Below are 14,379 nucleotides of genomic sequence, written 5' to 3' on the forward strand. Positions count from 1 at the left end.
GTTGTTGTAGTGCACATAGTACTTTGCCAGTTCCATAAACTTGGCAGCATACTCTGGTACTGTCATGTTACCTTGCACCAGCTCTAGAAACTCAACTTCCTTTCTGCCCCTGACATCTTCAGGAAAATACCTCCTCAGAAATTCCCTTTTAAATATAGCCCAAGTAATTTCTATACCACCAGCGTCCAGTTCAGCTCTGGTTGCTAACCAACAGTCATCAGCCTCTTCAGATAACATGTGAGTGCTAAACCTCACCTTGAGATTTTCAGCACAGTCAATGACTCGGAAAATCCTCTCGATCTCCTTGAGCCATTTCTGAGCACCCTCAGGATCATGCGTTCCTTTGAACAATGGAGGATTGTTCCTCTGAAAATTCCCCAGTTGCCTATCAGCACCAATCCCCGCTCCTACAGTCCCTTCTCCAAGTACACCAGCAATCATGCCCAGAGCCTCCGCGAGAGCATCATCGTTTCTTCCTCCTCTTCCAGCCATTTGTTCTGCTTAATCACAACAATCCAGTCAGAAGAAAAGTATCGACAAATAACTCGTATTAGTCGCATACACTGAAAGACTGACACTGACACTAAGACTCTGGCCACAACGACTGACTATGCAATGATACCACTATTGTAACACCCCTCTAATAACCCGCGACAAATAAACCATTATTAAATCAGAGTAACATGTAGAGAGGTATCACAATTCATAAATAATGAAAAGCACACGTCAGTATAAGTCATGCATTCACTGAAACACCTGAGATCATAACTCATTAATCAATTTCATGTTTTACACAGCGGAAATACTTCATCAAGTCAACATTATATCACTAATGTATCAGACTTCAACCAAAACAAATAAATATAGAGTTACAATCAAAACTCCAAAACAAGCGTTCCCAGTGTTACAACTATCAGAGCATGACACCTGACGCTAACTAAAAACATTGACTCATGAGCTAATCCTCACCGAGTCGAACAGCCGCTATCCTCAATCTGAAAATGACAACATGTAAGGGTGAGTCTCGTCATAATTAACAAATGTTATAAGGTTATAAAGAAATAACACGTCACAGTTGCATCATTCACCCAATTGTTTCATAACAGACATTCAAAACAAGTCAAACAACAACCAACGCATCATCAACATTTACAACACTGGAATACATCCAATCATGTCATAAATTATGCATATGAATGAACTGACACTATGCATGTGGTACCAACATCATCCAATGGGAATAACCCATGACCGATCCAACATCATCCAGATACGGCCCTGCCAGCACAGATTCCACACAATGGGAATCATGCCCTTTACTGATCCAACACACCCTTATGGATACAGTATCGTCAACGAATATGAATGAATGCAACATATATAACATACTTATACCATCATCACCATCATCATCATCAATATCATCATCATCATCAAGTATGTTCATATATATTAACATCATTCAATCACAATTCTATCATCATCATATAGAAAACATACACGTATTTGCACCAATCATCATCAATAAGAAATAGCATACATGTATTCTCATCATTCTAAGATCAATCAATCATCATCATATAGATTATTCTATAAGGTTCGTTTAGCTCAAAACGGCAAAGTAAACGGACCAACAGTTAAACAGTTATGCATCTTTGAACTTTTCAAATATCTCAAAACAATCAACAGCACGCGGCGCCATCTCAGTTCGCGGCGCGAACTGAGCGTCCCAAAAATCCTTGGCTCTCTGCCAAGCTATTCGCGGCGCAAACATCTACACGCGGCGCGAAGCGAGGAAAAGTTACGCCTTCGCGGCGCCAACACGGGTACGCGGCGCGACCTGTGCGTATCACAAATTCCTGGCATTCTGTCCAACTGTTCGCGGCGCGCCCTATGTACGCGGCGCGAACCGGTAATTTCAGAAACCCTAACCTGCAGAAAACAGCATTCTACACAGTCCAAACTCACCCAATTCATACCAGTACGAACCTAGGGAAATAGAATGCTCAAACAACACGAAGAACACCTCATAATACATCAATCACGCATCAATTGAGACCATAACAACATAGATATCATGGATTCAAATATAAGGATCAAACATCACACAATTTGACTCAATCCCCAAACCTATCATATGACTCAATCGACCTGAATTCTACATCTGTTCAGCGTTATCAACCCATAACCCGATAATAGATGAAAATCAGAAAAGTCCCCCCTTACCTTAGACAATTTTCTTGATTCTTGGTCTCTCCCTCTACCGTTCTCCTTCACGTTCCTCGTTCTTCAGACTTCTGTTCTTTCACGTTCTTTCTTTGTTTTCCCCAAACCAAATGTTTTATGAAAACAATAATAAAATTAGTAAAAAGGATTATTAAATCACCCCTCCTTCTTTTACTATTTCCTCATATGGCCCAAATGCCAAAACCATTATTTATTCATTATTTTCACAAAATCCTTAATAATTCTAATTATTAATTCAATATTCCGATTAAATTAATATTAAAATTATACGGACGTTACACTCTTGAACTTACAGATTTTTGTCAAATCTAGGTAGAGAGCTTTGGAATATTGTAAAATAGATTTTAAGGTATCTTCGAGGTACTACTTATATGAGGCTTTGTTTTGGAGGAGATAAGCTTACTTTAGTAGGGTACTCTAAATCTGATATGGCTGGAGATATTGATTCCATAAAGTCCACTTCAGGATCCATGATTAAATTTGCAGGGGAAGCTGTAGCTTGGCAGTCCATATTATAAAAGTGTGTAGCATTGTCTACTACAAAGGCTGACTTCATGTCCATTACTGAAGCATGCAAAAAGTTATTGTGGTTGAAGAAATTTTTGCAGGAGCTTGGTTTTGTTCAAGACAAATATGTGTTATTTGTTGATAGTTAAAATGCTATTCATCTTGGTAAGAATCCAACTTTTCATAATAGGTCCAAACACATTCACGGAGATATCATTGGATACATGATGTTTTGTATGCTAAGTTGTTGTACTTAGCTAAAGTTCATACAAATGATAATGGTTTTGATATGATGACTAAAATAGTACCAAGAGGGAAGTTTGAAGCATGTTGTGATATCGTCGGTTTGGCAATTTCTTCCATATAGTAGTGAGGGGGAGATTTGTTGGGTTTGGGCTCCCTTCCTATGTGGAGAAAGGCCCAGATATGTATAGCCCATTTGTCTCACTTATTTAAGTGGATAATTGTTGGTGCGGTAGAGCGGCAAGCAACAAAAGATTTGGAAGTATTCATCCGGGATTTATCGTGTCCACAGAGATTGGTGAGAAGAACTGCCGTTCGACTATCTCGCGTTCTAAGTTTCATGATTTGGGTGCGGAAAGGTAAATGCGGGAAAAGTAAATAAAAGCAGATAAACAATCTCAATAGTCTAAGAGAAATAGTTATGGAATTGCATTTCGTTCTACCCGTCGAATACTTAAATCTGAAGATCTATCGCTCGACACTCACAATACACATCAACATCACCGGGCATCACTCGAGATGCCACATCGGTGTCCATGTCTGCAACACCGACGAAAGCTCAACCGTACTATTCACATCAGCGATTTCTCCACCGACACAAACAACACGGAGGCATTAGACTCGATACCCACAACGATTGTTAGTCCTGAATCCATGTCTGCAACCCAGAAACTAACAGTTATCATTCCTAATCAAGATCTATGGTGTCCATGTCTGCAACAACACAAATCCAGAGCATTTAAGCAAAAAGATCAAGAACAACAACAATGATGATTTGTAAAGCGAATATATAAACGATCCCAAGATCCACAAATATACATACAATAAGAGTAGAAACATACATACAACACCCACCATTGGAATGAAACAAAGGGAAGAGAGAAGATGAACCGGAAAGATCTCACCGGTACAATGAAATCGAGTCAGATCCATGATCAATCCACATGACGTCGCACCCGATGGTGTTTCCTAAGCCTCTAAACTACCAAAAAAGGATCAGAGCTCAACTTGTCAAGAAGAGGTGATAAAAAACCTAAAAAATCTGTTATTAACTATTTATACAAAACTGAGTTTCGCAGTGGGCGCGACGCGCCCTATTTCGGCGCGATGCGCCCTTTATAAATTTACTAAACCGCCCTAGCGCGCGACGCGCCCTAATCCGGCGCGACGCGCCCTAACTTCTGCCAGACTATGTTCTTCAAACTCAAAGAGGGCGCGACGCGCCCTACAGCGCGCGAAGCGCCCTGCACCAGAACAGCAGAATTATTTTCTCTTTGCTCTCGCAGCCGTGTCTTCGACACTTTATTCCTCAAGGCTCCGAAAACGCAAGAATACCTACAAAAATACAACAAAACTATCAAACGGTATAAAAGTATATGAAAATACAAGTATTCGTAAAGTAAACGTAATTACACAAAAACGGGGAATTATTCAAACGGTATTAACAAAAAGCATTGATAAGTGCCACTATTTACATACACAAAATAACTACAATTTGGCACTTAACAACTCTCCCCAACTAGAATCTGTTTGTCCTCAAACAGGGCCAAACACTCCAATCGCAAAAGTATAAATCCAAAGAATCAAGAATCAACAACATTTAGAAAAACGAAACAATTGTACGGTTCAAATAAAAACGTACTAACAAAGTAAACACTTACCACTATCCTACAACGACAACATGAAAATGAAACGATTCCTAAGTACAAAAATTCATACAAAACATCCTAAAACAAAACAAGCTCAATAATGAATCACGCCTAGCAAAAACTCATCGGTAGATGAAAAACACCGAAAGGTGAGGACTTTGAACACTCATCCAACAATCTTGCAAACAATAGACAAAATTATGCGTTCATCTAAAAATAGTATTGAAAATGCAACGACACGAATCACAAGGGCTTTCAAGGTTGTAATGTGGCTCGGTTAACAAACAAGTGATAAGTCCTAAAGCTAATCGAAACAAAAACTTGCCTAAACCTAAGAGAGTAATTACTTCCACAAAGTTTCAAACAATACAATTTCAATCCAACTTTTCTCTTCATCACAAATTTCACACCAAACACAAAACTTATTAGCACACTCTTATTCAAAACTCTTTTTGTTCTTTTCTTTTTCAAGCTTTTCTCTTTTTTTCTTTCTTTTTCTTTTCTTTCTTTCTCACTTTTTTTTTCTTTTTCTTTTTCTTTTCTTAACCTCACATCAATCACAACATAAAGAGGCAAACACCTTCTCCCCAACTTGAATTCAACCATAACATAAAGTGAATACTCCCTACTTTCTAAGGCAAGGTAAAAATCCAACTAAACATCATAGTTAAGGTCAAGAAAACAAAGATAATCAAAATCCATCAAAAAGGGTGAACTATGTCTCAAGTTCAAAAACAAAATGGACAATGACAAAAAGGCTCAAAGGGGGTACGAATGGTCACACACTCACAAGGTAAAATGACATTTGGCTTATGGTAGTTGTGCTCAAAATCAAACAAGTGCCTTGATCACTTTCGTGCATTCACAAAATCGATACAGACGAAAGATTAAACATAATAATATCCAGTTAAAACAAGAAATGTAGGTCACTCACATATATACACAATGGAAAGCCACCTCACATTTATGGTAAAAAGGGAAAAACTAATTGTGATTCAAGTCAGGAGCAAGTTATGCAAAAAGAATGAATAGTATGAAATTTGTACAAATGAAAAGTCTCAAAAACATGCTATGCTATAGAAAGCGATAAACGAGTACCTTGCAACGTACAAATTCGATCAATCATTACCGCACAACCGGCTTGTTGAATCAATCAAAATCGAAGAATTACCAAATGCGACTCCAAGTAATCGGGCCAAAATTTGAGTCTAAACACAAACAAAAGAATTAAAAATAAATCGATAAAATACTATACTATAAAGCCTTGGTGTAAGTGGGAAAAAGGCGAGCCGAGTGACCCGTTAAAAAGAGGTCACTGGCCAAAAGCAACCCAGCGCGCGACGCACCCATGAGCGCGCGACGCGCGCTACACCAGAAAAACCAGACCAGTCTAAAAAGACAGATTTTCCAGTGAGCCACCACTTAACACCTACACAACTCAATTACATAAAAACAGAAAAATAAAACCGTTGGGGTGCCTCCCAACAAGCGCTCGTTTAACGTCGTTAGCTCGACGCCTTTATTGTTTCGCGAATGGTAAGAAACTTCCTCGCGGTACGCCAATGCTTTCGCCTCAAACGCAACCTAAAGAAAATGACCTGCCCAAACACTTAATCAAAACTATACGAAACTTAAAACATAAAACCATCGCAATGCGATTAATCTCAACCAATCCCCGGCAACGGCGCCATTTTGTTGGTGCGGTAGAGCGGCAAGCAACAAAAGATTTGGAAGTATTCATCCGGGATTTATCGTGTCCACAGAGATTGGTGAGAAGAACTGCCGTTCGACTATCTCGCGTTCTAAGTTTCATGATTTGGGTGCGGAAAGGTAAATGCGGGAAAAGTAAATAAAAGCAGATAAACAATCTCAATAGTCTAAGAGAAATAGTTATGGAATTGCATTTCGTTCTACCCGTCGAATACTTAAATCTGAAGATCTATCGCTCGACACTCACAATACACATCAACATCACCGGGCATCACTCGAGATGCCACATCGGTGTCCATGTCTGCAACACCGACGAAAGCTCAACCGTACTATTCACATCAGCAATTTCTCCACCGACACAAACAACACGGAGGCATTAGACTCGATACCCACAACGATTGTTAGTCCTGAATCCATGTCTGCAACCCAGAAACTAACAGTTATCATTCCTAATCAAGATCTATGGTGTCCATGTCTGCAACAACACAAATCCAGAGCATTTAAGCAAAAAGATCAAGAACAACAACAATGATGATTTGTAAAGCGAATATATAAACGATCCCAAGATCCACAAATATACATACAATAAGAGTAGAAACATACATACAACACCCACCATTGGAATGAAACAAAGGGAAGAGAGAAGATGAACCGGAAAGATCTCACCGGTACAATGAAATCGAGTCAGATCCATGATCAATCCACATGACGTCGCACCCGATGGTGTTTCCTAAGCCTCTAAACTACCAAAAAAGGATCAGAGCTCAACTTGTCAAGAAGAGGTGATAAAAAACCTAAAAAATCTGTTATTAACTATTTATACAAAACTGAGTTTCGCAGTGGGCGCGACGCGCCCTATTTCGGCGCGATGCGCCCTTTATAAATTTACTAAACCGCCCTAGCGCGCGACGCGCCCTAATCCGGCGCGACGCGCCCTAACTTCTGCCAGACTATGTTCTTCAAACTCAAAGAGGGCGCGACGCGCCCTACAGCGCGCGAAGCGCCCTGCACCAGAACAGCAGAATTATTTTCTCTTTGCTCTCGCAGCCGTGTCTTCGACACTTTATTCCTCAAGGCTCCGAAAACGCAAGAATACCTACAAAAATACAACAAAACTATCAAACGGTATAAAAGTATATGAAAATACAAGTATTCGTAAAGTAAACGTAATTACACAAAAACGGGGAATTATTCAAACGGTATTAACAAAAAGCATTGATAAGTGCCACTATTTACATACACAAAATAACTACAATTTGGCACTTAACAATAATGTGAATTTAGGGTTAAGAGGGATAGCGAGAAAATAAAGATTCAAAAGAGAGAAAAGAGGAGATAAATCTATTCCTATTTTTCTGCATCAGTCTCATTAAATCGTCGATCTCCGATTCGTTCAATGTCGGATCCAGTTGAAAATTTGAGGGCATGTTTGTAACTTATGTATCTAACATTTGACCGTTCAGAATTTGAAAACAATGTATGATCTGAGAGATATGTTCTTCGCATTAGAGCTGCAAATTTGGGTTATTTTTCAGCTTTTTGATTCTTAATTGTAAGTTAGCTTTGCTTTGTGATTTGCGGTTGTTAGCACTTGGTTGTAAATCACTTTAATACTCTCTTGTACCCTTCCATACATGTGTGATGAGCATCCTGAATCCAAGTACCATTGGTCTTTGATTTCATCTTCATCTCTTGTTGTGACCATCAGAAACATCTCTTCTTCTTCTTCTTCTTCTTCTTCTTCTTCATTTTTTGCAAACTTTGAATCACTTTCTTGATTCTCACGCTTCTCTGGATAATCACTCATATATTAACCATACTTCTGACAAATGAAACACTGTATGTGACTTTTGTCAGGCATTTGACCATCACATTTTCCTCTACCTGCAACACCATCTCTTTGGTAGCCTTGGTATGAGGGCTTTCTCTGATTCAACCAGCTTCCTTGTTGCTGATTTCGACCAGTCGAATTGTTGTAGCCACCTGTACCTTTATTTCCATTCCAGCTTTCTTTATCTTTCTTTTCTTTTGGTGACTGAGCCTGCAGAGCCACATCACTCTTCAATTTGCCTGCAGCTCTTTCAGCCATTATTTGTCCATGAGGTTCAAGCGTCCCTTGAAGCTCTTCTTTTGTCAACTTCGACAAATCCTTTGACTCTTCTATGGCTACCACCACGTGGTCAAACTTAGGGGCCAAAGACCTCAAGATCTTAGAAACAACGGCTCTTGTTGTTAATGCTTCTCCACATATCTTGATTTGATTCACTAGTTTGGTAACCCTAGTGAAGAAATCAGTTATGCTTTCACTATCTTCCATCTGAAGCAATTTGTACGTTCTTTTGTGAGTTTGTAACCTCACCTCTTTCACGTTCTCAGTGCCTCTAAAATACTTTTCATGAATCTCCCAAGCTTCTTTTGCAGATTCAGAATCACTAACCTTTTCAAAGTTGTCTAGACTCAGACATTGATGAATTATAAAGAGTGCTTTATAACTCTTCTTCTCCAATTCTTCGTGTTCTTCCTTTTCTTCTTCTAAAGCATCTTCTCCAAGCTCTTCTACTCCATCCTTTACAAGATCCCAAACACCTTGACACCTGAATAAGGCATTCATTTGTTTGCACCAATTCTCATAGTTATCTACTTTCAAAATTGGTAGACTTTCTGGATAATTTTCATTCCCGTAATTCACCACCATCGTGATTTCTTCTACTTCCCTTGATCGATAAACCGGAGCTCTTGATACCCAATGTTGAAATTCCACCAATATCTAAGATGAATTTCTATCAATCTTGATGAACAAGATTGTTATCGCTCACACAATAACGATGAAAATAAGAAAGGAAATTTAAAGAAAGAAAAGATTATGGATTCTGCAGAGTAACTCTCTGCCCACAAACTATGAAAAACTTCTGATTCACTTTGCAACTGCAACTTAATTGACTTGATTACAAAAATAGGGGTTACTCTCTCTATTTATAGATTTAGGTTAGCTTGCTCTCTAAGTCAAAAGCCCAAAATACCTAACTATTTTGGAACTAAATCAAATCAAAGCTATTTTAGACCTAAATCAAATTTATATAATTTAGATCTAAATTAAATCTGTGTGTAACAAACTGTTTCCACACTTCTAAATCAAATCAAATCTTTTTGACACAAGAAATTACAATTTAACAATATATATTTTTATCAATTTAGGTATTTCTGTGCACAATATTAAATGTGTAAGGAAATTTCTGAAACATTTAATATTGACTAGCTAAAAGAATATTTATAAAGTTGATTTGCACAAAAAAAATTAATAAATTGGATTAAAATGACATCTTAAATTATCGAACATGAAGATAAAAGAGCTATAGAACAAAGACTTAAATGTAAAAATGGTTTGGAATTATAAATGATTTGAAATATAAAGTGTTGGAGAAGTAAAGGAATTGAAAGATATTGCTTTGAAAGATATTGCTTTGCTGAAAATGTAAATGTATACTTAGAGTTTTAGAAAGTTTAAATACATTTTAATCTCGGAGTCAATCTCATAAATTAACTATTATTCATTAAGTGAATGCACTTGAAGAAAAAAGATTAACTTCATATGATTGAAAAACAACAATATCTAAAAACCAACACTTGAGGAATACTAGAACCTTAATGAAAAAGTACTAACCACCAAACATAAAGTCTTTAACACAATAACCATGTGAACATAACAACAATGTTAACTGGTAATCTTATAGAAATTGATTGAATTTCGTGCAAAGAGGTCTTTTGCAGCTTCCACAGCCTCCGAAACAGTGAGATCTCCGTCAATGCACGAATCACGCAGAACGGTGAAAACAACTTTGCGAGCATTTTTCGCACCTGTCACAATAATTCTCATGATTTTACCAGTAATATATATAAAAACTTCAAATTCAAGTAACATATTAATTGATGTTAAGCGAACCTAAGTAGAAGAGTTCAGGAAATGCATAAGCATCAGTACTAAACATCACCTGCAATAACACAAAGTTTACTCAGAATTTAACAAAAGGTACACAAAACAAAAACATTAATTTATGAACTGGTTATAATGTCACACCTTGTTTAATGGTGCCTGCTCTAAAAGATCTTTCACTGCAGAAACCATGCCATGTACGCTAAGCTTTGGAATAGCCAACCCAAAATCAAGGTAAACCTGAATAACAAGATTGTGTTATTTGAAATTCAAATGTACTAATTCAATAAACTGAGTTGTTATGTGTTTGCCTGGGAGTAGAGAGAAGCAAGATATGATGCTTCTTTTGAGAAAGGATATGATGTATGTAGAAGAACAATCCTGCACTTTGCAAATCTCTTGTCCTCAAGAACATTGTGGAGATATAGAGGATTGGACATTCTCAGATTCAAACCTCTATCTCCAAAGCTGATTCATTTTAGAAAGAAGAGTTTAGGAACATTTTATGGTAAATTCAACTAAAAAAATATAGAAATTAATAAATGTAACAGTATAATACAATTTAAAAGCATGCATTACCCTGTGTGTATCTGCATTGGCAAGTCATGTGATTGAGCAAATTCTAAACTTATCAAGAAGATGTAATCAACCAGGTTTTTGTTTGCTACCAAGACTGGCTTCCAAACTGAATTATGAAAATAATCAGCAAGAATATTAATACCATAATATATATATATATATATATATATATATATATATATATATATATATATATATATATATATATATATATATATATATATATATATATATATATATATATATATAGAGAAGGGATCATTTGACACCAGTTTCAAAGTATTAATTTTGACACCAAATCCTATCCGTTTATTATTATTAATCTAAAGGTTAAGATACATTCACTTATAACTAACACATGAGTTTTTTAAGGAAATATATCTTAACCTTTGATTTGTTAAGAATAAAGGGGTAGGATTTGGTGTCAAAATTAATACTTTGACACCGGTGTCAAATGATCCCCTCCCATATATATATATATATATATATATATATATATATATATATATATATATATATATATATATATATATATATATATATATATATATATATATATATATATATATATATATATATATATATATATATATATATATATATATATATATAAAATCAAGGTTATAAAAAAATGCTCGTGTCTTAAGTCAGTTTAGTTGATAGATGTGTTGATAGATGTCCAGAGACATCAGACTGCAACGGTGCGGGTTAGAACCCGTGACATCCCACTTATTCATATTTAAAAAGTGAAATTCTAGCTATTATGCTATTAAACCAAAAATAAAAAATAAACAAAAAAGGGTTTGTCATCGTGAAAATGGTCACGACAAAACGGTATATGAAGGTGTCGATATTAAGACTGCTATTCGCCGTTTTTATGATAAAAAAAAGTTGTGGTTAATTCACATCAAAACAACCACAATCAATTTTGCAATAATTGTGAAAGCTACAGTTAATTAAAACCTTGTATATAGTAAAACCAATTTTCATTTTCTACTAACCAGCTAGCACCTGTTGTAGAGCCTCCTCAGCTTCCTTTTTAGTTACATTTGTATTGATATCTAAACCAAAATAGTATGCTGCTATGCTTTTCAAACCAACTATCTCACCAGCAACTGTAATTTCATCATGTTAAGGAATCCAACTAAAATATTCAGCTTTAGATTTTTTCAACTAACAACTTATTTTGTGTGTGTTTGTGTATAGAAAAAGAGAGACAGATCGAAGCTTTTGAAGGATATGATTCCAACTTGGAGAGAAATGCAGTGGTGAACGAGTCCAGTGTCCAAGAAGATCCATCTGCCAAACCCTTCAGCAAGCATTAAAGTATAAATATAATGTAATATAGCAAGAATATTTATCTAGTTTTAATATAGTCTAAAAAACGCTATGTAACCGCGAAAACGGCCTCAACAAAACGGTATGGAAAGGTGACGATACTGATATCGTTATTTACCTTCACACCGTGATAACTGCAATCAGTATCGAAACACCTATATCGACCGCGACCGTTACAACCTTTTAAGTTTAGCATATGAAATTAGAAATGATTGTGAATAAGAATCTTACTTGGTTAAGGATTTTCTCGGCAAGGCGTTCAATTCTTACGAGTGAAGCAACATGAGGAGTAAAAGTCTTATGCCATTCAGTATCAATGATTTTGTCCAAATCTATTCCATCATCGAAGATTACTGTAGAGATTCTTGCAGCTTTGAAGCATGTTGAGGTGATAGATTCTAATCCAGAAACTCTTCTGTGTTGTTCAACAGCTTCCAAAGTTGAATCGCATCCATATAATTCAGCTACATCTCTTAGATTTCTCTGCCATCTCATAATTTAGCATTCAGTCACAGTTAAGAGTTGGGTAATTTTTATACACGCATGATTTCAATATCAAATGCTTAAGCTAATACAATTTAAAAAATGTAATAATTTTTCCTCATCTCTAAAAAAAGAATAGTATATCTTTTACCAATAAGTCATTTAATTTTATCCTATTTAATTTTACCAATAAGTCATATAATATTATGATTGAAATGATATGTGACATGTGAAAATAAGTAAATTAAAATTGTAATTGTGAGTATATCTATCTAAATCAAGAAGATCATAGCCACGATTCCATCATCCAATGAGCCCCACCATGAATTAAAAAAATGCAGAGAATCTAATTTTTTATTTATTTTTCAACGATCAGGTCACACATGCATCAATTTTGTGTTTATCTCGTTAAACCAAGAATTCAGTTTCTTTTGCAAAATGGAGGATCTCAACCCAATGATAGAAACATGAACCAAATGCAAAACAACAACACCTAAGAAAAGAAGAGGATGTTTGTTACCTTGAAGGATTGAGAATGTTGTGTTGAAGAAAGAGCATCATCGCCATGAGCTAGAGAAAAAGCATGGATAAAAGCAAAGTTGGAATCAAGTGCAACTAAGTTGTGAGCATGGCCATCCACTATTTCCATCTCCTCAATCGTTTTTTTCAACTCACTGAAATCCATTCTCTCTCTTTCTCTCTCTCTCTCTTTCTCTCTAGTACTCTGTTTGCATGTATTTAAATTGAGTAAGAGTCAATTATACAGCTAAGCTCTGAACTTAAGTGTCAATTCATTACTCTATTCTTTATTGTTTCTTCTAACTCACTAATTTTTCATTTGGTACTTACTATAATAAGATAACAAATATAAAAATCTTAATTAATGTCATTATTAATTGTTTGGCTTTACATTGGTTCCAGATCAAGAATATTTTATATGGCATTTCAATTATTGAAATTCGATTTAACACATTTTCTTCTTGTTCAATTTTGGCTTAACTCATGAGAACCTGTTATGCATGCTTTGAGAGATTGCTCTAGTGCCATTAAGTTGTGGGTGAAAGTGGTTCCAGTTAGATTATATGGTGATTTTGTAGCTCTGATTTGAAGGACTAGTTCATGCTCAATATCAAGGATAGGGATTGGATAAATCTTTGGGCGATAGGTTGTCATGCTTTGTGGACATGGCAACAAAGAAGAACATGAGGAGGATTACATGAGGCTACACGATCTGAGGTTAATTATCGTGTAGACGAGAAGGGAGTATGAGGTTAATGCGGTCACAATAAGAAGTAAAACAACTAGGATGATAGGTTGGATTCCGACTAGCAATATGGTGAAGCTAAACATAGATGGTGCGTGCAAGGATAGAAAGGCACCTGGTTGTGGGGGCATGATCCGGGATTACAAAGGAATTTTGGGGAGTTCTTGAAGATCTAGAGCTCACCAAGGGTTTAGGGTTGCGTAGGGTGGAGATCAATGTGGATTCGATAGACATGGTGCATGCAATGGTGAAAATGAGTACGAGGAATGGTGAAGGTGTGTATTTGATTAAAAGGATTCAAAGTTTAGTTGATACACATGAGGTTGTGAGAATGGAGCATGCGTATAGAGAATCCAATAAGTGTGTGGATGTATTAGCAAATGTTGGTTGCATTCTTGATTCAGAGTAGATCGTGTTTGAATTGGCGC

At 36.3% G+C, this 14,379-nt stretch overlaps 1 protein-coding gene across 1 annotated transcript; it reads right to left on the reverse strand.

The window, feature by feature from the left end:
• Positions 1 to 9,980: 9,980 nt before the first annotated feature.
• LOC131620223 (protein fluG-like) lies at positions 9,981 to 13,440 on the reverse strand. Its single transcript, XM_058891228.1, has 9 exons — positions 13,208 to 13,440; positions 12,436 to 12,687; positions 12,107 to 12,175; positions 11,868 to 11,982; positions 10,867 to 10,972; positions 10,599 to 10,755; positions 10,432 to 10,527; positions 10,297 to 10,345; positions 9,981 to 10,211 (listed from the first exon to the last, which is right to left on the reverse strand). The coding sequence occupies exons 1-9, from the start codon at positions 13,370 to 13,372 to the stop codon at positions 10,069 to 10,071; spliced, it is 1,152 nt and encodes a 383-aa protein (XP_058747211.1). The 5' UTR covers positions 13,373 to 13,440; the 3' UTR covers positions 9,981 to 10,068.
• Between the last annotated feature and the right edge of the window lie 939 nt (positions 13,441 to 14,379).

The sequence above is a fragment of the Vicia villosa genome, linkage group LG1 (genome assembly GCF_029867415.1).
Source record: "Vicia villosa cultivar HV-30 ecotype Madison, WI linkage group LG1, Vvil1.0, whole genome shotgun sequence".
Lineage (NCBI taxonomy): Eukaryota > Viridiplantae > Streptophyta > Magnoliopsida > Fabales > Fabaceae > Vicia > Vicia villosa.

Coding starts and splice junctions, on each gene's coding strand:
- LOC131620223 (XM_058891228.1), bottom strand. CDS start 13,372: ATGGATTTCAGTGAGTTGAAAAAAACGATTGAGGAGATGGAAATAGTG. Junction 10,756..10,866: donor CCAATGCAGATACACACAGG/GTAATGCATGCT, acceptor AAAATGAATCAG/CTTTGGAGATAGAGGTTTGA. Junction 10,346..10,431: donor AGCAGGCACCATTAAACAAG/GTGTGACATTAT, acceptor GTGTTATTGCAG/GTGATGTTTAGTACTGATGC.